The 24,134-nt window shown below is 46.3% G+C and overlaps 1 protein-coding gene across 2 annotated transcripts in view; it reads left to right on the top strand.

Moving 5' to 3' along the window:
• RPTOR (regulatory associated protein of MTOR complex 1) overlaps positions 1-24,134 on the top strand; it is a 1,825,560-nt gene that overhangs the window by 1,629,150 nt on the left and 172,276 nt on the right. For both annotated transcript variants that reach the window (XM_085617419.1, XM_085617418.1), the window contains one exon: positions 17,507-17,613. In XM_085617419.1, coding sequence (XP_085473545.1) covers positions 17,507-17,613 — 107 coding nt within the window. The remainder of the gene's footprint in view (positions 1-17,506; positions 17,614-24,134) is intronic.

Raw genomic sequence — 24,134 nt, 5'->3', positions numbered from 1 at the left:
TCCAAAAAGAGACATAATAAGTCCAAGCAGGCCTTGTTTGAGCCTTGCCACTCTTCTTCTGAGAAGTTGCGAGGACTGCAAGGTGCCCCCGGTGTCGATTCCATTCTCCTACGGAAGAGCTGATTCTGCATTTGATTCTTATGCATCCCAAATTTCCAGGCCGATCGGCAATTCTACAACAGATTGAGGTTTTTATGGAAGCCATGTTATGAATCTTTGGCTCCCTACCTGCTCCTTCTGGTGCTCTTTTGGGCCTCACAAATTTATGGAGTTGGGAGCAAGACCACCCTCTGCACAGTCTAAGCCTCCTGAACCTGCATCAGATTCACCTCCAACTCTGGACCCGACTCCATGTCCGGCACAACAATGTACACCATTTTCTGCCTGGTCGATGCTGGCGCAGATGTCGGATGAGCACACCAATTCTGTTGTCCAGTAAATCTCAACCTCAGCAAAAGTCTCACCCCAGAATAGTTTGGACTAACCCAGCCCTGTACATTCTGACTCTGATAAAACTGCTTTTTCCTAGGTGATGCCGCGAGCACTCCAGCAACTTTTCGGATTGGACCATATCCAAACTCAACCAGCTTTTGGTGATGATGGTGGGGGTGAATTTCTCATCCAATATGATGAGGATAATTTTTATTCGGATATACTAGATTCCAATGGATTGGACACCTCCCTTGACACAGGGCTAGGATCTTCCCTTGGACCTTCAATGAAAGAGTCATCTCATTCACCTTAGAAATCAGATGAGCGACTGAAGTCCTGGACTTTCAATTACTGTGTGTTGATGTGAAAACTAGTGTCCTCACTGAAGTCTTACAACCTAGACAGACCTCATCTGAGCCTTTGCTGCCATTTAATAAAACCCTGGTTGACACCCTGAGAAGTACTAGAGCTAAACCCAACACCTACCTACCTGCCTTTGACCAGGCAAGTGGCACAACACCACAGACTTGTCTTGGATGACCTTACCTTTCTGAAGCAACATCCTACTCCTGAGAGCCTGGTAGTTCTGGCATCAACTATTAGGGTTAATCACAATTCTTTACTTATGATCCCCCAATCCCAGACAAAGCGTCAGTGAGAATTGAAGCATTCGTAAAGAAGATGTTCTCATCAGCTGGCCTTGCCCTTTGGTCAGCTAATGCCATTGTATGCTGGGTAGGTACTCCTGTGCATTATGTGACATGATCACAGAGATTTTTCTAGTATTTCCAGAGGAATTCCGAGCCAACTTGGCACAGTCCTTTCAGGATGGCCAGAACACGGTTAGGTATGTCATAGGGTTGGGGCTGGACACCACCAGCTGTTTTGGCAAAGCAGTTGAAACTAGGATGGTGCTCTGGTGCCACGCATCGGTGAGATCCACGGGCTTCTCAGCAGACGTACAAGCATCGCTCATGGATATGCCTTTTGACTGGTCTTGCCTATTTGGAGAGAAAGCCGACTCCGCTTTCAAGCACTTTAAAGAAAGTAGAGCCATTGCGTGGTTCCTGGGTTTCTTCATACCCATAAGGCAGTATCCAAAAAATGTGCCCACTTTGAGGCATCCTTAGGGGTTTCACTTTCAGGCAGAGTCAAGCCCCCCCTCAACACCAAGCACCCCAGTATTTATGGGGTTGGGGTAGGGGATACAGCAGGAAATCTACAGGCATGGAGGCAAAGTAAATCTCCCTGTTGCCAGCCCCTCCAGCAGTAGCCTCAAAGCCATTTTAGTTTGCCCTAGTGGCACATAATCACCCGTGGGAGACAGATTCATTTATTTTCTCTAAGGGTGGCAGGCCATAGCATCCAACAGGTGGGTCTGGGTCTTGCAAAAAGATCCATAGAGAGAGTCCCGGCTTTGGAAATAGAAACTTGATGTTTCTCCTGTTAGTTCTTTGAGCCAAAAAAGGATGGAGATCTTTGTCCTATTTTTAATCTTCAACCTCTCAATTTCTTCCTGTGGCAGAACAAATTCAAGATGTGCATGATGGTCCAGCTTCTTTCAGTTGCGGATCCAAGATACTATATGGTAGCTGTGGGCCTGGAGGATGTCTATTTCCATGTTCCCATATTGCAAAAATGCGGTTCAACGTTTGCCATGAGCATTGTCAGTTTGCCGTCCTCCTTTTGGCCATACCATTGCTTATCAGGTGTTCACAGAGGTGATGACGGTGGTCGCAGCATTACCTTCAGAGGTCAGGTATGACCAGTCTGTCCCCATGACTGGCTGTTGAATGCGGGCTGGCCACAGTTAGTCATCAACCACCTCCAACCAATGGCAAACCTCCTGACATTGGCAGTGTTTACTATCAATGTGCCAGAGTCACACCTGACTCCTTCGCAGAAGCCCTCTTGCATTGGGGTCATCCTGGATATGGTGGATTACTGGGCTTTCCATCCGGATCACAGAGTGCAGGACATTATGACCAAGATGTTTCAGACATGGTCCTGCTCCTAAGTGAGGGTGGCTCTGAGGCTTCTTGGCCTAAAGGCCTCCTTCATTCTGCTTGTTAACCATGCTAGATGGCGTATGCAGCCTTTGCAATGGGACCTGTAGTCTCAGTAGGCCCAGCATCAGGGAAACCTAGAAGGAATCTGACAGGGCAGGAAGAGACCGCAAAAGCTCTGCAGTTTTGGATTCTCTACCCCAATTGGACCAGGGTAAATCCCACTTCCTTCCCCTTCTAGAGCGGACAGTGGTGACAGATGCATCACAGCTGGATTGTCAAGGTTTTCTCGGAGACGTAAAGATCAGAGTACTCTGGTCTCTGGTGGAGACCTGTCTCCACATCACTTATTGGAGTTGCAGGCCCTTCACTTCACGTTGAAAACCTTCCTGCACTTCAAGGGGAGGCTGGTTTAAGTCCTAGCAGACAAAATTGGTGCCATGTGGTATTGCAACAAGCGGACCATGTTGCGTCCTGGTCCCCTGGGCCATGAGGCCATGCACCCCTGGACCTGGCTGTATAGTCTGGGCATTTCCGGATCGCATACCACCTGGTGGGATATTTAAATGTCAGGGTGGATGAACTTGGCCATTGACTCTTAGTGGATCACAAATGTCAGAACATCCACAGGGTTGCACCTGGCATCTTTCAGCAGATGGGAGAACCATGGCTTGAGCACTTTGCCACCGCCAAGAATGCATAATGTTAACACTTTTGCATGCTGAAGTTCCCTAAGAAGGCGCTCTCTGAGACAAATTTCTCCTAGAGTGGATTAAGGGACTGCTGTATGCCTTCCTGCTGCTACCTCTCATACCCCGAGCTCTAAAGACAATCAAGAATAAGCAAGGCAGCATATCATCTTAGTGACTATAGATTGGGCCTGCCCAGTGTGGTACCCAAAACTTCTGGCATAAACAGCTGTCCCCCAATCAGGCCTCTGTTGCTTGAGGCTCTTCTGTCACAGCACCAGGGCAGGGTCTTGCACCCGGGCCTTCATAATCTACACCTTCATGCATAAAGATTGAACAGTGGCATTTTATTGCATTCAGTGATCTTCCTAAAGTAGTGTATATCAACCTTGCAGCCATGTGTCCATTGAGAAAGTCTGTTTATGCTGCACAAAGCTTGTTTATGCTGGACGCTTGTAAAACTGTGTGGCTTGGTGTGGTGCTCGTAATACTGATCCATTGTAGACAAAAAAATTGATTTATTATTCTTTGTTCTGTCTTTAGCCCAGCTAGTACTTGCAGTAGGCACAGTTAAAAGTTATATGTTGGCACTTAAATCCTTTTTGCTTATAAAGGGTTGTCCTTGTTCAAATCACCTGTTGTGATGCGGTTTCTGAAATGTTTAATCCAGGTTTCCTCCTCAACCATTCGTGGTACAGGAAGGGCGAAGGGCGTTATGGCCATTTGATCCTGCAGGACTTTTTAGTCTGAGTCATTTCACAGACCCACCATTGGGGGAGTTACTGTTTTGGTATCTGTTCTTGAGGTGAGGAATATACAGTTAGATATATCCATCAGAAGAACAAGTTACTTGCCTTAGGTAACGCTTTTTCTGGTGGATATTCTAATCACAGATTACTCACCGCACTCCCACCTTCCCATTCTGTGAAATAGACTTTTTTCATCTAAAAAGGTCGCAAATGAGAGATCTGCCCTCTGGCACAAATAATTGGCATAGCTCCACTTCTGAGGACCTGGACAGTGTACAGAAAGAAACTTACATCAGTGCAACTCAGTGGCGACTGTGAGAAGTTGGCCTGATGTATGATGTCACTAGTTCTAGTGTACACCTTATATCAGTCCAAATACCCTTATGGTGATTGGTTGTAAAGTCAACCTTATAGACCAGCTATCCTAGTGGTAGCATGGACAAGAGCAGTCTTAGGCTAAACTCTGAATGGCATGTGAAGCCAGCTGTGATACCATATATAATCCCTTGAATACCAAATGAAAGGACACCACAACAGATATATATATATATAAAATAAAGTGTATTTATTCTAGTCAAACCCTCAGCACTCTTTATGAGATTAGAGGTAAGTACAACACAGTCTTATTTAAGCATACATTAAGTCACACAGGTAAGTAATACAGTTAGGCCCTAGGGGCCACGCAAACCATATACTAAGTAAGTGGTATAAGGACCCCTGTCACGGAAATAGAATAGGCCTAGGCCTAGGGAATCGCTGGGGCTACACTACACTAGCGTTAGTTAGGAAGTGGGAGGCCCACGGGATTCGTGTGCAGAGTGAAAACACTCACGCGTAATGCGTAAAAGTCACTAGCAATAGTACAGTTTAGAAAACGATAGATTTAGGACACTCCCGGAGTAGCTAGGAAGTCGAGACTGGAAAACTAGACACTAGGATAGTCACTATCCTGATGAGCACCGGAGTACCCAAGTTACCTAGCCCACAGGCTGCGGGTGCATAGGGGTGAAGATGCGTCGGTTTTCGTTGTCGACTCCTATGGATGCCTGAAGAAAGATGCTGACAGGCAGTCAGTGAAGAGTGTCCGGTGGATCCCAAGGCTGGGATCAAGAAGAGAGGAGACCTGCAAGCAGAAGGGACAGAGTCAAGGTCACTAGCCAGTGACCACGTGGAACCAGGAAGGAACCAGGCGATGTCGTGAAGATTGCAGGTGAAGGTGAAGCTTGTCGCTGCAGCCAGGAGGACCAGGAAGCGTCGAGGACGACCAGGAGGCGAGCTGTCCCACGAAGGCTCTTGCTGTTGGCGGCGTCGAAGTTGGACTAGGACTCACCAAGCCTTGGCAAGCGGAACCCACGAAGAACGGAGGACTTGCTTCTGGTGCAGACCAGGAAGGTCTGGGGTGCTTCTTCTTTGCAGAGAAGCGGGAGCCAGTCTGGAGGAGCCAAACCAGCGCAGAAGATTTCAGGGTGCGTCGTCACCAAGGCCACTAGCCAGCGGGCAAGCAACCGGACAGACGCGGCAAGCAGGAAAATGCAGAAGGGCCCCACGCAGGACTCGTGGAGTGTGGGGGCTGATCTTCGGTGCAGATGATGCTTGGGGTTGGGGCTTCTCAATCCCCGGTGCACAACTTCGAGGGTGCCTCAGAAGCTGCGCTTGAAGTTACTAGCCACTTTTCCCAGGTAGCCGGTCCCACGTCGCGCGTCGCCTCCACGGATCTCAGCTTTGCTGTGGATGTGGATCAGGGTCAGAGAAGTCTGGAAGTCAAGGCTCTGGTCAGGCTCTGCAGTCGGTTCCTCGTAGAACGTGGGCAAAGCAAAGGGTAAGTCTCATGATGGTGCCTGTTTGCACAGGGTAGCCACTCCTTGGCCACAAGGGAGATTCTTCAGTCTTCTTCTTTCGTCGAATGTCGAAGGTCCAGAGTTTCTGTTCAAGTTGCAGGTTCAGGATAATCTAAAGTCTTGAGGCCCAACTCCCACTCTTATACTAATCTGGGGGGCTGGGATACCTGCTAGGTCACGCCTTATGGGTGGGACCTGGGAGGGGGTGGTTACACCCACTTCCCTTTGTCCAGTTTCGCGCCAGAGCCAGAGCTGGGGCTGGAGTGCCCCAGCGCCGGTTTGAACTGGACTATGCAAGGAACACCTTGTGTGCCCCAGGCGTGTCTCATTCCTTTCAGCCCACCCTGCCCCAATACACTAAAGGCTGTCTGGGGAGGTGCTAGCACCTCCCCAAGCAGGAAACCTATTGTCCAGGCCTCCCTGGCTGGGATCACTCCCAGCTGCAGGAGGTCAGACTTGTGTCGTGGCAGCAGCATCCATTTTGTGATGCTGAGGCTTTGGTCAGAGGCTAACAGTGAAGTATGATTTTAACATGTCTTTCCCTCTAGAAGGGGGGACTAATATCCTCATGTCCAGAAATGGCATGGGGGTATTATTCCACAGTGTTAAGACACCTTACACGACATGTTTCGATAAAGCCAAACCATAGTTACCATAACCGTCTAAGATTATAAGGCACTTTAAGAGTATATGGTAGGCTATATCATAGAACAGCTATAAGGACTTGGTTCCGAAAGCTGCAGACAGGCTCAGCTCATGCTAGAGCCCCATCTCACATGTTACCAAGCACTCTGCCTCCAGGATTGTTAAGGCCTGCCATAGGAGTGACTGATAGGTACACATGTGTCTATATGTAAGTTAGGTATAGGAATACTACACCTAAGCAAGGGGTGATTACACGACCTTGCCCCAGCTGAGTGATCAGCCAGTTGTGGCAAAATGGAAGGCCAGGCCAGGGGTGGCATAATACATGCTGCAGCCCCTGGTAGGCCTAGGGTACACCTATGCCCTGGGTACCTAGGGTACACTGTACAGGGGCCAATAAGGTGATCCTATCCAAATGGGTTATGCACCTAAAGTACATAGTATTAATTTAGAGAGAGAACAGCAGGGCTGTGGGTCTGATTGGCAGGCCCACAGCCACATCTAAGTCGAAAACCAGTAAAGCAAAAGCAAAAAGTGTGGGTGAACATAGAAAGCAGACCCTACTCTCCTACAGCGACTATATGAGGCTCCAGGTGTCAATCCTTTGGTGTAGCGGGGTGGATGTGGAGCTGCACAACTCCATCTACTGGCACGCGGTAGCTATGTTAAAATATCTTCCAGATCGAGTCTGGCGCCTGGGGATATTCTAAAGGCGAGGAATTGGGGCATCCACCAAATAGAGCGTTACAGAAGGAGAGTAAGTCGTTAATTTAAATTTTGCTTCGCTCTTCAATGCTCTGATGGTGGGTCAAGAGCGAATAATGTTTGTTTCCTGGCTTAGTTTTGAATTGAAGATGGCTCCAATTATGTCTCTGACTTGCAAACAACCACCTTTTTTGTCCTCTTGCTTAGCGTAAGAGGCATACAGTAGATTTGGAAGGGGACATTGCACCAATAAAACGTGTAAGATGAGTTTAACATTGTGAGAGGCTGGCCTGGTATATGATGTCCACTAATGTAAGTGCACCAGTCCAGACAACCCTTAAGGTGACTTAAGAGGTCTCAGACAACCTTAGAAAGCTATCCAAGTGGTAGCTGTGGAGAGCAGCCTTCAGGCTTAGTCTTGAAGGAGTGTAAAGCAGCTTGTTTTACCAGAATGCAATCTTATTGTATAGATTAAATGAAAAGTACCACACCAAGTAATTATAAAAATATGTATTTATTATATAATCTCTAGTATGTTCCAATATTTCCAATACGTAGATAAACACAATCCACACAATACTTTAGCAAAGTAACACAGTAAATAGCATGAAATACACAGTGGGCCCCAAGGGGATACTAAGAAAGTGGTATAAGAACCACGACTCGAGTCAGGACAATGTCGAGAAGACGTAGAATTCCTGGGGACCCACAGAACCACCCAAGGTAAGTAGATAGGGACCCCACGGAGAGCATGTGATGTGTGTGAACACGACCGCGTGCTCTGTAAAAGTCTATGTGCAAATTGCGGTGGATTTTTAAAGATTAGGGACCCTTCCCAGTGGACCCTGAAGAAACCCGGTGGAAGTCAGAAGGATGGAGAGCCACCCCACACGTGGATACCCTAGTACCCACCTTACCTACACCAAGGAAGCTGGGTGCATACGTGTGAAGTGGTGTCGGAAACTGCCGTTGAACCCAAACGAGGACTATAGGAAAGTGCCGCTGCTGGAAGAGTAGAAAGTGTCCGGAGGAATCCAAACGTGGATTCTTGAAGGGGAGTACCTGAAAGCAGAGGGAGCAGAGTCTATGTCACTCAGGCGTGAGTAGGAGACTTGGAAGACAAATGCCCTCCGATGTCGGGTGCTTCAGGGAAGATGACGATGACCTTGACTCTGCAGCTGTGGGGACCAGGCGATGCTGAGGAAGACCAGGACCTGGTTACGAGCTGTTCCACGAAGGATGTCAAGTGCTGGGGGGTCGGTGTCTGGCGAGAGCACCAACAATATATCACACAACAAGGGTCAAAAGGGAAGTCTGTAATTCTCCAGTATTGAATCTTTCATAGATTCACATGCTTGTATCTTCCCCGTCGTCATGGTGGGAGTCTCACGGTATCAGAATGACCACAGCAGTATAAGAAAAACTGCATAGCAAAATCCCTTAGGGAATCATCTTATTTGGTAACCAAACCTCATCATTATGTGGTCCAAGACTCAGCCAATCGGCTGCCAGCCCTGACATCACACTCCCCAGCAGAGCCTTCCTGCCTCAGATTTCCAACGGCCTTCGTGTGAGGAGGAGTCTCCCTGAGCTCTGCTCAGTTTTGTTCCTGTGTGAACTTTTGACCTCTTGTTCATCTGGAAGTTCATTCCCTTTACTGGATTGAGGTACTGTGCTTCATATTTCTTGCTTACTATGGCTGAAAGCTCTAAAAAGAGGCTTTTCAGGCCCTGCAGATCCTGTGGAAAACCTAGATTGTTTTCTGAACATCCCCACAAGGACTGCTTATATTGTCTGCACCCAAAACATGTGCCTAAAGACTGTAAGCATTGCAGAACTTTTTCTGCGAAAACCCTGCGTGACAGGGAGGCACGTCTTCTGCTGTGGCTTCAAAAGAAGGTCACTTCAGAATGTGACTCTGAAGAGGAATCTAAAACATCAAAAAAGAGGAAATGTTCTACTTCTGAAGATAATACAGAGCTTAAAAAGCAAAAGACAAGACAAAGGGGCTCCTTCGTCTTCATTTCCTCACACTCCTCTTAAAAAATCAACAGAGTCTAGAGAAGTCTCCTCAGCTCCGTCGCCGGCTGTGATTGCTATAAAACCGTCGACGACTCCGTCGACAAGGACTCCGTCGACGACTTCCATCTCGACGACGACAGCGGCGACGACTAAGCCCTCGTCGTCGAAGAAAGGCTCGTCGACGATCCCGTCGACGGGGAGGGCCAGTTCGTCCTCGTCGACGGCCCCATCGTCTTCGCCGGCGATGACTTCGTCGTCGACGACCACTATGTCGACGACTACTATGTCGACGATAATCCAGCTTTCCGCGCCGACGAGATCTCCGTCGACGGGAGCTCCGTCGACGGCAGCTTTTAAGTCTCCCAAAGTAAAGACAATATCTTTAAAATCAATTCCATCGTCGACTGGCTTGTCGACGAAGAAGGCTAAATCGACAGATTTTACGGCCTGGACAAAGATTTCTCCGCTTCCCCCATCTAATCTGCTGGAATAGCAGTCAGAAGATGAAGAGTCTTCAGGAGTGGCGTATAGTCCGTCTCAACTTCGGATTAAGAGTCAAGAAACGGACGAGGAAGAATATCATGAGGTTCAGGAAGTCTTCTCTTTCCAAGATCGTCCTGCACGGCATTCAAGGAGATATGAGTCATTTCACCAATCTTATGACTACGAGGAAGAGGATGAACCTCAGCCTAATAGTAGAGAGGACACAATCTCAATGCCAACTTCCTTAGTAACTGACTTGCGGCTGATGATAAAAGACTACTATTGGCGTTTCCCTGACGCTAACTCTCAAGCGCCACAAACTACAGATAAGCCTGCACAAGTGCAACCACTTCATTCTTCCCCCAAGACTACTTCTCAAAGAATTCGACCTCCACTAATTGTGACAATTAGAGACTATTTGGAAGAAACTGATGCCGATCAACGGGAAGAAGGAGAGCTTCTTCAAGATAAGCAGGTTGACGATGAATGGGACCAATATATTCTCCCAACTACTCCGTCTCCATCTCCGACACCGGCGCAGTCTCTACCACAAGATATAGGAGGCTTCCATGATATCATGGAGAAAGCGTCAAAACGTTTTGAGCTTCCACTTCCAGTTCAGGAAGCCGAATGTTTCCTCTATGACTTCAAGGAGGATTCACGCAAATCTATTCGGTCCATACCAATAATCGCACACATTTGGGAGGAAGGATTAAAAATAATGAGGAACCCGGCTTCAGTGGCTGCTTCAGTTCCTCGAATAGAGAAGAAATATAGAGCCCCAGAATCTTCTCCGGCCTGTTTGATTGGTCATCCGCGACCGGAATCGGTGGTGATGCAGGCCGCCCAAAGGAACTCCAAAAATCCAGTTGCTACATCAGCAGTTCCCCTGGACAAAGACGGAAGACGAATGGATGGTGCAGGGAAGCGTTTTGCGGTGATGGCAGCGTCTTCCATAAAAGCTTCGAATTCGTTAGCCCTCATCAGCAGATTCAATAGGCAGATGTGGTGTGATATAGCACCTTTGCTAGCTCATCTGCCAGAGGATAAAAAAGAAGAAGCGGCTGCTATTCTAAAGGATGGGGCTAGGGCGGCCTCGGAATCCATAAACATCGCTATGGATTTGTCCTCAGTAGCATTCAGACAAATGGCAGGTGCAGTGGCCCTGCGAAGACCAGGATGGCTGAAGGCCACTTCTTTTAGACCAGAAGTGCAGGCTAAATTAGTGAACATGCCATTTGACGGAGAAAACCTGTTCGGAAAGCATGTAGATGATGACCTCCAAAGTATTAAAACTGACACGGATACAGCGCGGGTGCTAGGATCTCTTCAACAGGGCAGGTTCCAATCCTTTCGGAGGAGAGGATCCAGAGGACAATTCACACAAAGATCTTCTTTTCAATCAAATAGATATCAGCCATACAATCAGCAGGGATATCGCTAATACTCAAATAATCAGCAATTTCGCTCCACAAACAATAATCAGCAACAGTCCAGAGGAAGATCATCTGCGAGAGGTAAATCGCAGCAATCCAATCGACGACAATGACTTCATCAACGTATCCGCCACTTGTCCGAGAAACAGCATGCATTACCTGACTTCATTTTATCCAGCTTGGCTGTCGATAACAACAGACAGATGGGTTTTGGATGTGATTCAACATGGCCATACCCTGGAGTTCGTAAAAAAGCCTCCAAATCAGCCTCCTCTGCACAGGAGACAAGAACATCTATCGGCCCTCAAGGCAGAGGTTTTAACATTACTACAAAAGGAGGCGATAGAAGAAGTTCCGCAGCGTCAAGGAGGGAAAGGCTTTTACTCGCATTTCTTTCTCATAAAGAAAAAAGACACATCAAAATGGAGGCAGGTAATGGACCTGGGAGGTCTCAACAAATTCATCCAAAAGAAATCATTTTGAATGCTATCCCTACGGGAAATACTCCTTCTGATTGGCAGAGGAGATTATTTGGCATCCCTGGACCTCTTAGATGCTTATTTTCACGTCCCAATCCATATAAATCACAGAAAGTTTCTGCGCTTCATGGTGGCGGGGCGCCATTATCAATTCAAAGTATTGCACTTCGGCCTAAAGTCGGCGCCGAGAATCTTTACAAAGTGTATGGCGCCAATAGCGGCGCATCTAAGACTTCAAGGTCACCAGATTTTCCCTTATCTGGACGATTGGCTCATAAAAGGTGGTTCATTCAGGGAAGCCCAACACTCTCTTCAAGTTTGCATGAACCTTTTCAATCGCCTGGGTCTCAGAGTCAACCTTGAAAAATCACATCTCAGACCATCGCAGTCCCTTCAATTTCTGGGAGCTCTAATTTGCACGGAAGAGGCCAAGGCTTACCCTTCAGAGGAACGTATTCAAAAGATCATACAGCTGACAACACAATTGCAAATAAAGTCTGTTTCAGTAAGAATCTACAAATCATTATTGGGGATGATGTCCTCTTGTATCCCCCTACTTCCAAATTGCAGACTCCACATGAGACCTATACAAGAACTGCTAGACAAGCAATGGATTCAGTCGCAGGGATCCTTCGAAGATCGAATAGTTATCACCCCTCAGATCCGAAAGGCCCTGTCATGGTGGAAGATCAGGGATCATTTAGCGGAAGGTCTGATTTTCGAATCGCAGAGCTACAGTTTCGTAATGATGACGGATGCTTCACTCCAAGGTTGGGGAGCGCACCTCCAGGAGCTCGAAATTCAGGGGCACTGGTCAAAGTGCGAAACACAGCTCCATATCAACTTGCTGGAACTAAAGGCCGTGTTCTTGGGCCTAAAAGCATTTCTTCCCAGGATTCACGGATCAACAGTACTTGTGAAGACAGACAGCTCAACGTCCATGTTTTACCTTCTAAAACAAGGGGGTACAAAGTCAAAACTGTTGTCAAAGCAAGCACAGGAAATTTGGAAATGGCTTCTAGATCACAACATCTCGCTTCAAGTACAACATGTTGCAGGAGTAGACAACACAAGAGCAGATATTCTGAGCAGATCGTCCGAGATTTCTCACGAATGGGAACTGAACCACAAGCAACTTTTCAAAGTTTTCAAGAGATGGGGCACTCCAAGGCTAGACTTGTTCGCAGATCGCCAAAATTCGAAATGCAAAAACTTTGCAAGCAGGTTTCCGCAGAAAGGGTTGTGGGGCAATGCGCTACAGATGTGCTGGACGGGGATGTTTGCGTATGCATTTCCCCCCTTTCCTCTAATATTGAAGGTCTTAAAAAAGATGAAATCAGAGCCGTGCCATCTGATTGATTGCCCCAGCGTGGCCGAGACAAGCGTGGTTCTCGGACGTTCTCAGACTCTCAGTGACACCCAGGATCCAGTTTCCATTAGTGCAGGATCTGATAACTATGAACGGCGGACAGATTCTGCATCCAAATTTGAAATCGCTGAACTTGTCAGCATGGAACCTCACGAACATGAGTTCCAACTGTTAAAGATCCCTCAGGACTGCAGAGAGATTCTGTCACGATCTCGAGCAATCTCCACAAACAAAACATATTCGGCTAAATGGAAAAGATTTTGTCATTGGTGTGCATCTAAAGATCTACATCCGTTGCGAGTCTCTTCGGATCAGATTCTTCCATATCTGCTGACGTTGGCCAAATCTGGACTCTCTCATATGTCTATAAAAGTACACCTGTCCGCTATTTCAAGGTACACCAGAGCGCCTGACCGACCATCTCTTTGGTCTCAAAGAGTTATTAAAGAATTTCTCAGAGGGCTTTTCAGAATGTTCCCTCCAATTCGAAGACCAGTGGTTCCTTGGCAGCTTAATACGGTTCTTGCACAGCTAATGAAACCGCCATTTGAGCCTATACATAAGGCGGAATTGCAATTTATCTCATGGAAGACAGCGTTGCTATTAGCGCTGACGTCGGCAAGAAGAGTCAGCGAGATACAAGCTTTCTCAATTGCAGAACTTTCCCTACAATTCAGGCAGGACAGAGTGGTTCTGAGGACGAACCCCAAATTTATTCCTAAAGTCCCCTCTAGCTTTCATCTGAATGAACCAGTGGTTTTGCCTACATTTTTTAAAGACCCGTCAACACAGGCAGAAAGAGCGTTACACTCTTTGGACATTAAACGATGTCTGAAATTTTACATCGATAAGACGAAATCGTTCAGAAAGACAAATCAACTCTTTGTAGCCTTTGCAGGCCCCAAGAAAGGTGGGGCACTTTCCAGATCTAGTATCTCAAGGTGGATATCTTCAGCAATCTCCTTGTGTCATCTTAAAGCTGGAAAGCCTTTACAAGACAAAGTATGTGCGCATTCTACAAGGAAGATGGCAACTTCTACGGCTCTATTCGCAGGGGTGTCATTGCTGCGACATGGAAGAATGCGCACACCTTTACTAGACATTATTGTCTGGACACTGCATGGAAAAAGGATGCAGCAGTGGGACAAGCGGTTCTACGGCATCTATTTCATTAAGGTATTTATCATGGTATATTGCGATGTGTGTATATAGACATATATGTATATTTAAACAAATATTTTGAATACTGTAATGTATGTTAACTTTCTATACAAAAGAGCAGAGCCCACTGTTTATTGGGGGTTCTAGCCTGGAAATGCAGTTTGAGATACGTACTGCTTCCTATTCTGATACAAGCATGTGAATCTATGAAAGATTCAATACTGGAGAAAAAACTAGTTACTTACCTGTACACTATGAATCTCCAGTATTATCTTTCATAGATTCACATGCGCCCACCTCCCCATTTCTCAGGCAGAACCTCATTGTCTCTAGATGTATTTTAGTCTCGCACTCGGGGCTGGAAATCTGAGGCAGGAAGGCTCTGCTGGGGAGTGTGATGTCAGGGTTAGCAGCCGATTGGCTGAGTCTTGGACCACATAATGATGAGATTTGGTTACCAAATAAGATGATTCCCTATGGGATTTTGCTATGCAGTTTTTCTTATACTGCTGTGGTCATTCTGTTACCGTGAGACTCCCACCATGACGACGGGGAAGATACAAGCATGTGAATCTGTGAAAGATAATACTGGAGGACCATAGTGTACAGGTAAGTAACTAGTTTTATCCCAGGTATTACAGCTCACCTACACTTATCCACTAATATTTAACTCACACTGTGTGTAGGACAGCTTTGCTAGAAAAATATAGGTGGGCATAGCCTTTATATGGACGTAAACCCTCACTTACCCAAGGGTGACATGCTTCATCATTGGGTTCCTCCAAACACAAAGGGACCGCAAGGTACCCAATGTGGGCTACAACTTCCCAGCCGGGAAGGAGCGGGAGTGTTCTCAAGATAAGCACGTTTGTTAAAATGGCCTTAATGAGTGTCAGTGAGGGGCAGAGTGCGAAAAAGCAAACAAAGAAGAAAACGTGCAGGAATATAAAATTCTCTCAATAGCAATAACCAATTTTTAATTTTTACTTCCATTGGAGAAATTAAAATGGCAACGTGAGACAGGGTTATGGATATTACCCTGTGGGTCAACATGTTTCTGCCCTAGTTGACAATCCAATGTTCAGGGGCATTCATCAGGACCAATCTCTAGTCACTCTGCTCAATCATGTGTCTAATAACAAAATATAAACATTTAGGAAAATATTCTGGACCAACCATACATTTCAATTGTACTTCAATTTGGTAGGTCAGAGATTCTAATGTATCTGTTTAGTATATTGACTCTACCTAGATCCAGAGTCGCATCGTGTGCCGATCATCATTGTTTCATGCTGCTGCTTTTCTTTGAGTTTATATTCAATCTCTTGCATCAGAGGACCGAGCAACTCCTGGAGTTTTGCTTCTCTTTCGCTTCGGTCGATGCTGCAGCTCGACTCCCACACCAAGGTTCAAGCCCCAAACATGAGCTAAAAAGCAGGTGGCACCATCGACTGCTGACGATCTTGCACAACAAGAGCACTAACAAGCCTTGGCAAATGCAGCCCACGCAGGAAGTCAAAGAAGGTGCAAAGTTGGGGCCAGCAAGGTTCAGGAGACTAACCACGAGCAGGGGAGTCAGGGCAGGCCCCGAGCAATCAGGGGAGCCCAAAAGTGTGACCCTCATGTGGAATCACAGGCCAGACGCACTGGAGTCGCGAGAGGACCTCAAGCAGCTCACCAAAAATGCAGGCCACCATGCACACGATGCGCTGTGGCTGAAGACTCTGGTCACTGGAGGTGCTCGAGGTTGTGGGTACTTGGAGCCCAAAGATCTTTTTGCAAGGAAGCCAACACGCCTTTGCAACTTCAAGTTAGATGCGTTACCCAGGGGTTCGGTTATTGCAACCCCCGTGAAAGATGCTGGCCTCAAACTTGGTGAGAGGGTAGAGCAGGCATCGGGAGCTGTCGAAAACCACCACCTGTGTTGCAGAGCCCACGGAGTCCGGAGGAGCTGAGGATCTGCAGACTGGTTGAGTTAGTTGCGGTGCCTGCAAATGCAGGGGAGTGACTCCTTCACTCCAAGGGAGATTACTTCAGTTGAATTTGATGCTTCACTGGCCTTGGAGGTTCCTGTATGGTGCACAGGCACAACCGATGCAGCAGACTGGAAAGGAGATGAAGAAGGGCCCAAACGAAGTCCAGCAAGTCCAGAGTGCCCATACGGTAGAAGTGCAGTGGTGTCTGATCTGAATCTTATCCCACAACAAATCTACAGACCTACACCCAGGTAAGCCCTTAAGTACCCTAGGAAAAGGGTTGGAAAGATTCAGGGGACTCTCCCAAGGGAGGGTCTGGACAGGGGGGAGGTTACTCCCATGTTCTTTGTCCAATTTTGCACCAGAGCGGGAGCCAACGGCTCCCAGGGCTTGTTTGAACTAGATGATGCACAGGGACACCAAATGCGCCCCCCCCCATGCAGACTTTCTGGCACTGGCAAGTTCACCCACCCAGCCCTAATACACTAAATCCTGTCTGGGAGGTGGTCACACCTCCCTGTGACCGGATGCCTATTGTTCTACCTTCCCCTGCTAGAGCTTGGCTCAGCAGTAGGGGGGCAGAAATGTGTCTCTGGTCGGCAGCAATTATTTTATGCTGTCCGGGACTAGAATGCTGGTACCGGGAACACGGAGAGCCTAACGTAGGGCTCTTCTAGTGCTTTTAATCATACTCCCACACCATTTATGGTGTGGGGTGTATGATTTGATAAGATTAGTTACAGCCGTTTTCTAGATGGTCATCGCGCGATTACGTATATAGTATATGGCTGTTTCACTGACAGCCTGGGAGAATGGACTCCGTAGGCTGCAGAGGTGTCCATCTCATGCAGGGGCACCCTCTCACTTAGAACCAAGCACCCTGCCTTCAGGATTGCAAAGGCCTGCTATAGAATGGGAAGTCTGGGAGAGAAGGCTGAAGCTCAGACTTTTTAAGATCCTTCAGGGCTGGCACTGGACCTCAGCACGTCTTCAGGTTGCAGGGTTGCTTCTTCACTCTTCCTGCTGATGATGCAATCAACCGTCCTGTGATATTGTTCATATATAACTGGATTGTCCCGCCATTCGCCCCTTCTAGACGGCAGTGGCGTCTACGCTCTGGGACTCTATAAATTTGCCCAAGCCACTTTCGGACCCCGAAATGTTGTGAGGTCATTATTTGGACTTTTGGGGGAAATTGTTCATTTGATTTGGAATGGCATTTAAAGGTCAGGGTGTGCTTGATGAGCATTGGAGTTTATTATGAGTTGAATTTAGATTGATGAGTGGGTGTCAGTTACAGAGTCATTGAGTGTCTAAGGCATTCATTCTTGTGGTTGGATAGCCAGGCTCATTAATGCATTGTGTTCGGTTGGTGTATGATAGCTACAAATGAATGATGGAAATTGATTCTAGGTGAATGCATGGTTGATTGGCTTCAAACTTGCTTTATTTGTGGTTGCTATTGTCAACCGGTGATGGTCGGAGTTGTCTTATTATTCTGTTCTTTTGTACTCAGGAGCAGGAATGGTGGTCGACTGGGAGCAAGAGACGGGACTCCTCATGACCTCTGGAGATGTTAGAATTATCCGCTTATGGGACACAGACCGGGAGACAAAAGTACAGGTAACTGGTGCATACCAACATCCTAAATGTATGCAGCCAGCAGCCTGAAGGATTTATGGTCCGTGATCTGACCTATTCTTAATAATGCGCATTTTAAATTACAGAGTGCGAAATGTCCCCAATCATAAATCTTTCTAATTACATTTTTTCATTAGGCATAAAAGATATCTGCCTGTGCTATTCTTGCTTCCCTGCTCCTGGCTCTTTTCAGTCTGTTTTCTCCAGACTGTCAAAAGGGAGGGGCTGGGGATGACTGTAGAAAAGTAGAGCTTTGAAGACTATGGTAGTAACACACTTTACCTCAGAAGCATCCTTACACTTTAGACCACTGATGCTCAGTAGCATTAGCACATGCCTGCACTTAACTTTGCATACACCAGTGCCTTCAGAGTATCTTTCACAACCTGTCTGCTGATGACCATTTTACAAGGCCTTTTCGCTGGGTTTTGGAGAAGCCAGTATCGACTGGGCAGTGTCTGTGAATGAGACTGACCTTTACTACTGAGGGCCTGGGCTCTGAGTACAATAATAGTCTTGTTAAGAGGAGCATTCAAGGATGGATCTTGGATACAGTATGGCATAGTAATCACACATAATAAACTTCAATATACAGTGATAGCTATATTAAAAACGATATTGATTCATTGTCGAAAGATGATCATAGAAGTTTGACTGCATTTTAGATGATAAATTATACATTTTCATTTTTATATTCATTGGGTTACACTATATGGATGGGTGAATCATTGTACTTCACCGTAAATTCCTCTAAGATTTATTTTTAATCATTTCAAGGGTAGTCGCTAATAAAAATATATTTTTGAATTGACCCTTAGATATTTTTAATAATGGATCCCTGCTTTTGTCCAGAAAAACAATTATATAATACCTCCCAATATGTTTGAGTCCGCCAGAGTGCTGTTTACCTTGTCTGGCGTGGAAAAAATTCCCATGTTGAAGTTTGCCACAGTAAGTTCTGGGTGAGACATCTTTTCCAATATCTTTTAAATACCCAAAGTTTATAGAGAGTTCTATAAACAAAACCTGCTAGAGTCATTTAGAGTGACTATGGATTCAAGCTCCTGTTGTGATTTTAAGTTTGATATAGGAGGTTTTGCTTGAACATAGAGACTCTTACTCTCCCTTTGTGAATTTATTATCGCTATATGGAGCTTCTCTTACAAATGTCTGAGTTTGCTGATTGTATTTTTATCCTTTTTGTTGATGATCTGATTTCCATTATGGCTGTTGTAACTGCACTGAACAATTGATTGCCTGTAAAACTTGTATACATGGCTATATTAAGCTGCACTGTATTGCTCAATAAAAAATTCTTGATTTAGCACATAAAATATCAGACATTTACAATAATAATAAACAAACATGAATTTTCCTTCCACTTCTGGTGCTGATACAACCCGAAAAGGGGTTTTTGGTTTGGTCTGAGTCCTCTTACTGCTTTTTTGAAGTCACTGCTCAATTGACTTAAAGATTTCAGAGATAATGTTGCACTATATAGAAATCTTTCTGTAGATTGGAATTTTAGTTCAATTTTTGAGCTATGCGGTATCATGGGATAAAGGAAAAAATAGCACAGTAAGCAGCCATGATATCTATCTCTCTATCTATGGTTATCTATTTACATATATAGATAGATACAGAAATATGACTTCGCATGGATCCTGTGATATCCCAAACACCCACCTTCCAAAAGTGAGCTGAAATTCAAACTCCTAGGAAGATTTTAGATTGCCTAAGAACTGGTACATAAGTTAAATGTTCAGTGTCCACTTCATTGGTTAGTGTTAGGGCACAGGACTAGGACTCCAAACTAGTATCAGAGTTAGTTAGAAAAGGAGAACTAGTAGTGCTGGGGATTGGCTGGCTCCCACAGTTGGTCCCCAGAGATGGTAATATACGGGGGTCATGTCTAGCAAATAGCTGTGGTTTAATGGCAGTGGCAGTCCCCGGACCTCGTCCATCAACTGGGCTCAGCGGTTGCCATTGGTAAAGGGGAACTGGGGTTTAAATGTGGTGTCCTATCGTATTTTTATGCTGCAGAAAACTAAGGGCTATAGTGGTGGTTCAGATAGTGCCAGAATCTGAGTATAAAGTAACTGCCAAGTGGGCACTACCCTAAGTCTTAAAGTCCTAGGGTGAAAGAGAATTCCTTGTGCCACTCCAGGTTGGAAAAGGAATTATGTGCTGAGTCAGGGTTGATATGGGTCTGGGTTAGAATGATGCAGGTTTACTGTAATTCTCTTCATAATACTGTGCCTGCTTCGTGTATGGCTAGAGTCCGCATATTCAGAAAACAACAGCACAACTAATTCTAAGCCTAAATCAGCTTCTCCTGATTTTGATCTCTCTTGAGTCCTTACATTTGTGAAAGATACCGTTTTAAAACCTTGCTTTTGATGGATACTTTTAATTACAGATTCCTGATCTTTTGATCCTCATTTGTTTTAATCCTCTCAGATACCAGACTGGATCCCAGAATTCTCCAGTATTGAATCTGTCATAGATTCACATGCTTGCATCGTCCCGAAAGATACAAGCATGTGAATCTATGAAAGATGTCAATACTGGAGAACCATAGTGTACAGGTAAGTAACTAGTTTCTTCTCCAGCATTGAATCTTTCATAGATTCGCATGCTTGTATCTTCCGGGAAGATACAAGCATGTGAATCTATGAAAGATATAAATACTGCAGAGCCATAGTGTACAGGTAAGTAACTAGTTTCTTTCTTGCAATAGCTCCAGCACTCAATTGCAGCCCTGCCTTTCCCTTGACACGATAACACAGAGCTATATTTAGATTCCACAACAACACCATATTATGCAGCTCTGGATTTCCGTTTTACTGAAAAATAACCAAAATTAAAATAATTGTGGGAGTGTAGCTAGTTTGTGGCCACCGAAGATTGCAGGCTTCTAGCCATGTTGCTCTTGTCGGAAGTATCTTTCACAGACTCACACTATGTCTGTAGTGTCTAGTAGCTAAACACAACTCCAAGTCCTCCGCACGTGAAGGCGGTCAATGGGCAAGAGGCCAAATGTAAATGACAAAACAGAATAAATAAGGCTGTCCTGCTTCATGTGACCCTTGTTACCTAAATCAAAGTAGATGCTAAGGTTCAAGGACAAATCCAATAGTCAAGCAACTTACAGACGTTCCCTTTCATGAAGGAGGCCACATAGTTGGAGCTTGCAGTACTCTTCTCAGCTTAGTCGTAGTCTTCCTCTGGATCTCAATCCAATGTGCCCTGAGCTCTCCAGGCCGTCTTTGACTTTGCAGCAAGGTACAGCCCACAAGCGGGCCATGCCACAGATCGTTCACTTTGCTCTGTCTCCCTTGTGTGGGCATTTTTGCCCCACAGAGCTATTGTGACTGCTAGTTGCATTTCTGCCAGCAGGCCCACCCTTTGCCTCAACCTATTCCACACAGAGTCCACCCATTCCAGCATCAGACTGTATTCCTACTCTTCTGCTGAAGGCCTTGTCAGATGTTACTTCATTGGCACTGCCACCAGCACCAGCAAAAACAATGCCAAATTATCTATATCATCCCAGATTTGTACAATTCAGCTCCACTTTCTTGACACCAACAATTCGCTAGAATACAACCATTTTCAACAGAAACAAATGTTTTTCAGATACCTAACATGTTTCCAGATGATGATGATGGGGTGGCAGACAAGTTGGATATTTATTTCTGATAGAGGCCTCTAGCGTTTGGATTCCCCCGTGTGAATTCTCCCCCCCCCCCCCCCCCCCACCCCCCACCTCCCGACGCCTAACTGAATCCGAAAACCATGTGTGAGAAGATGGCCTGGTATATGCTGTCCACTAGTTATAGTGGGCACCTTGTACCAGTCCAAACAACCCTTATTGATGAATAGGTTTAAAGACCACCTTTATTGAAAGCTATCCTAGTGGTAGCTATGGAGAGCAGCCTGCAGGCTAAGTCCTGAAGGAGTGTAAAGCAGCTTGGTTTGACAGATTATACCTCTTGAATTACTGAATGAAAGGAGTACCACACAAGGTATATATAAAATATATGTACTTATTTCTAAACACTCACTACTAATCTCTTTATGAGATTAGAGTCCAAGACACACAATAATACAGTTCTAAAACGACAGTAAATTGCACAATATATAATGGGCCCCAGGGTGGGACAAAACCATATACTAAGAAAGTGGTATAAGAACCACGACTTGACTGGACACAGTGCCTAGAGCACGTAGAATCGCTGGGACCCCAAGGAACCTCCCAAGGTAGTGACACAGGAGACCCACGGGGGACGCGTGCAGTGTGAGAACACAGGCGCGAGCCCCGTACTATTCTATGGGAAAGTCGCGGTTGGAATTTTAAAAGTTAAGGACACTTAAGAGAGGACTTTGAGAAAACCCCTTCAGACTTAGGGGGTTCTAGGGCCAACACCCACGGGAGCACCGGAGTACTTGAGTTACCACACCCAGGGAAGCCGGGTGCACAGGTGTCAAATGGTGTCGGGAATCGTCATTGATTTCAATGGCGATATGCTGCAAAGTGCTGCTGCCGGGAGAAAGAAAAGTGTCCGGTGTGATCCAAGCGTGGATCGAAGATCAGAAGAACCTGAAAGCAGATGGGACAGAGTCTGGGTCACTTGCCAGTAACCAGGGGCACGATAGACGAATGCCTGCTGATGTTGGGTGTTTTCAGGTGCGAAGAAGTGAAGCTTGACTCTGTAGCCACAAGGACCAGGAGGCGTCGACGATGACCAGGAGCTGGATTCGAGTTGTCCCACAAAGGATGCCGAGTGCTGCAGTGTCGGTGCTCGGATTGAACCCAACAAGCCTTGACAACAGCAACCCAAGCAGGAAGAGAAAAGATGCTTCAGTGCGGACCAGCAAGGTCCTGGGGACTCCCCAAGCGATGGAGAGTCAGGGCACGTAAGGTTCCGAAAGCTGCAGAGGGGCTCTACTCATGCATGGGCATCCTCTCACATGAAACCCAGCACCCTGCCTTCAGGATTGTTAAGGCCTGCCATAGGGGTGACTGATAGGTTTACATGTGCCGTGATATGGAGAGAAATAGGTAACCTATATCTCAGTAAGGGGTGCATACACCACCTTACCCAGGCTGCAGTAGCAGACCTGTGGTGTCATTTTGGAAGGCTTCCCAGGGGTGACACAATACATACTGCAGCCCCTGGTTGACCTCTGGGGTACCTATGCCCTGGGTACATAGTATACCATATACTAGGGACTTATAAGGGTACCCCAGAATCCAATCTGGAGTGTACCTAAGGTACTGGTAATCAATTTAAAGGGGAAAGCAGATAGGCTGGGGTCCTGAATAGCAGGATCCCAGCCAAACGAAGTCAAAAACCAGCAAAACACCAGGAAAAAAGTTGGGGCAACGATGCAGTCAGATTCCACCTTCCTGTGGGTCAGCTAGTGAAGTCATGCGGCTCTGTGTCAGATCCATTACGCATTGGATATGTCGTTGGGGCCCTCGTATATGCTACACATCCTTGAGCTGATGTCCGTTTCTTTCTTTCCACACCTCCGATGTGGATCCAGAGTTTTTTTTATTCTGTCAAGCTGACAGCCTTTCTTCCTTTAAATTAATACGGTGTGCAGACATGTCACACCCTAAAACAACAGGGTTGAAATGAACCATGTCGAGTCTTACCGACCCCACACCCATGACTTGTCTGTAGTACTGTACCTTGGATCTAAGCACAACTCAATGCCATGTGAATGCTGTTTAAAAATGACCATAAGGGTCACCTTAAACCGTGAAGCCAAACTCACTGTCGCTAAATTCTGTAATTTGTAAAAAAAAAAAAAGGTAAAAAAAAAGTCCCTGTCAAAGTCATGGCTCCTGAGGCCGTTCTTGTGATAGGTTGTTTCGAAGTCACGGGTATCAGGTAGGACCAAACATAGATCTCTGTAATACTGCCACTCCCACCACTCAGGGTTGCGCTACGCACTGAGCACCTGTAGGCCACGGAGTGGTTCACCCACTTCAGAAAGGATTCCAATGGTGGTCCCGATGCGCACTGACCTCCCTGGGCCACAGGCGATGCCACAGCTGCTCCTCGAGCTCAGATAGTCTTTGGACAACATTGACGGTGCGCCAATGGGCCCATTTGGTGCACCTTAGGGTCCCAATGACCCAAGGTGGTCTCCAGTCAGATTTCAGCCAGTGCATCTGTTCCCAATGTTGACTGCGTCACTCAACCACGAGTCGAGGACAGAAACCCCCAGCCCCCCGCCCCGGTTTACTGAGGTCCCTCCGATACTGTTTCCAACACTCCTCTCCCCCACCCACTGTGCCCAACACCGCAAGCATGAATCTAGACACCAACATTACCAACACCCAGAGAACAGATGTGTGCCAATAGTTCTGTGGGACTCTGAGAACAACCCTCTTTCTGTAAGACCACGCCAATACGCCTAGTTTGAACCAGACTCTGACTCATATTATCAAGCTGACAACATTTTTTATAATGAGGGAAATATTACCT

The sequence above is a fragment of the Triturus cristatus genome, chromosome 7, assembly GCF_964204655.1.
Source record: "Triturus cristatus chromosome 7, aTriCri1.1, whole genome shotgun sequence".
NCBI lineage: Eukaryota > Metazoa > Chordata > Amphibia > Caudata > Salamandridae > Triturus > Triturus cristatus.
Note: the sequence above shows the minus strand (reverse complement) of the source record. Positions and strands in the feature narration are given on the sequence as shown.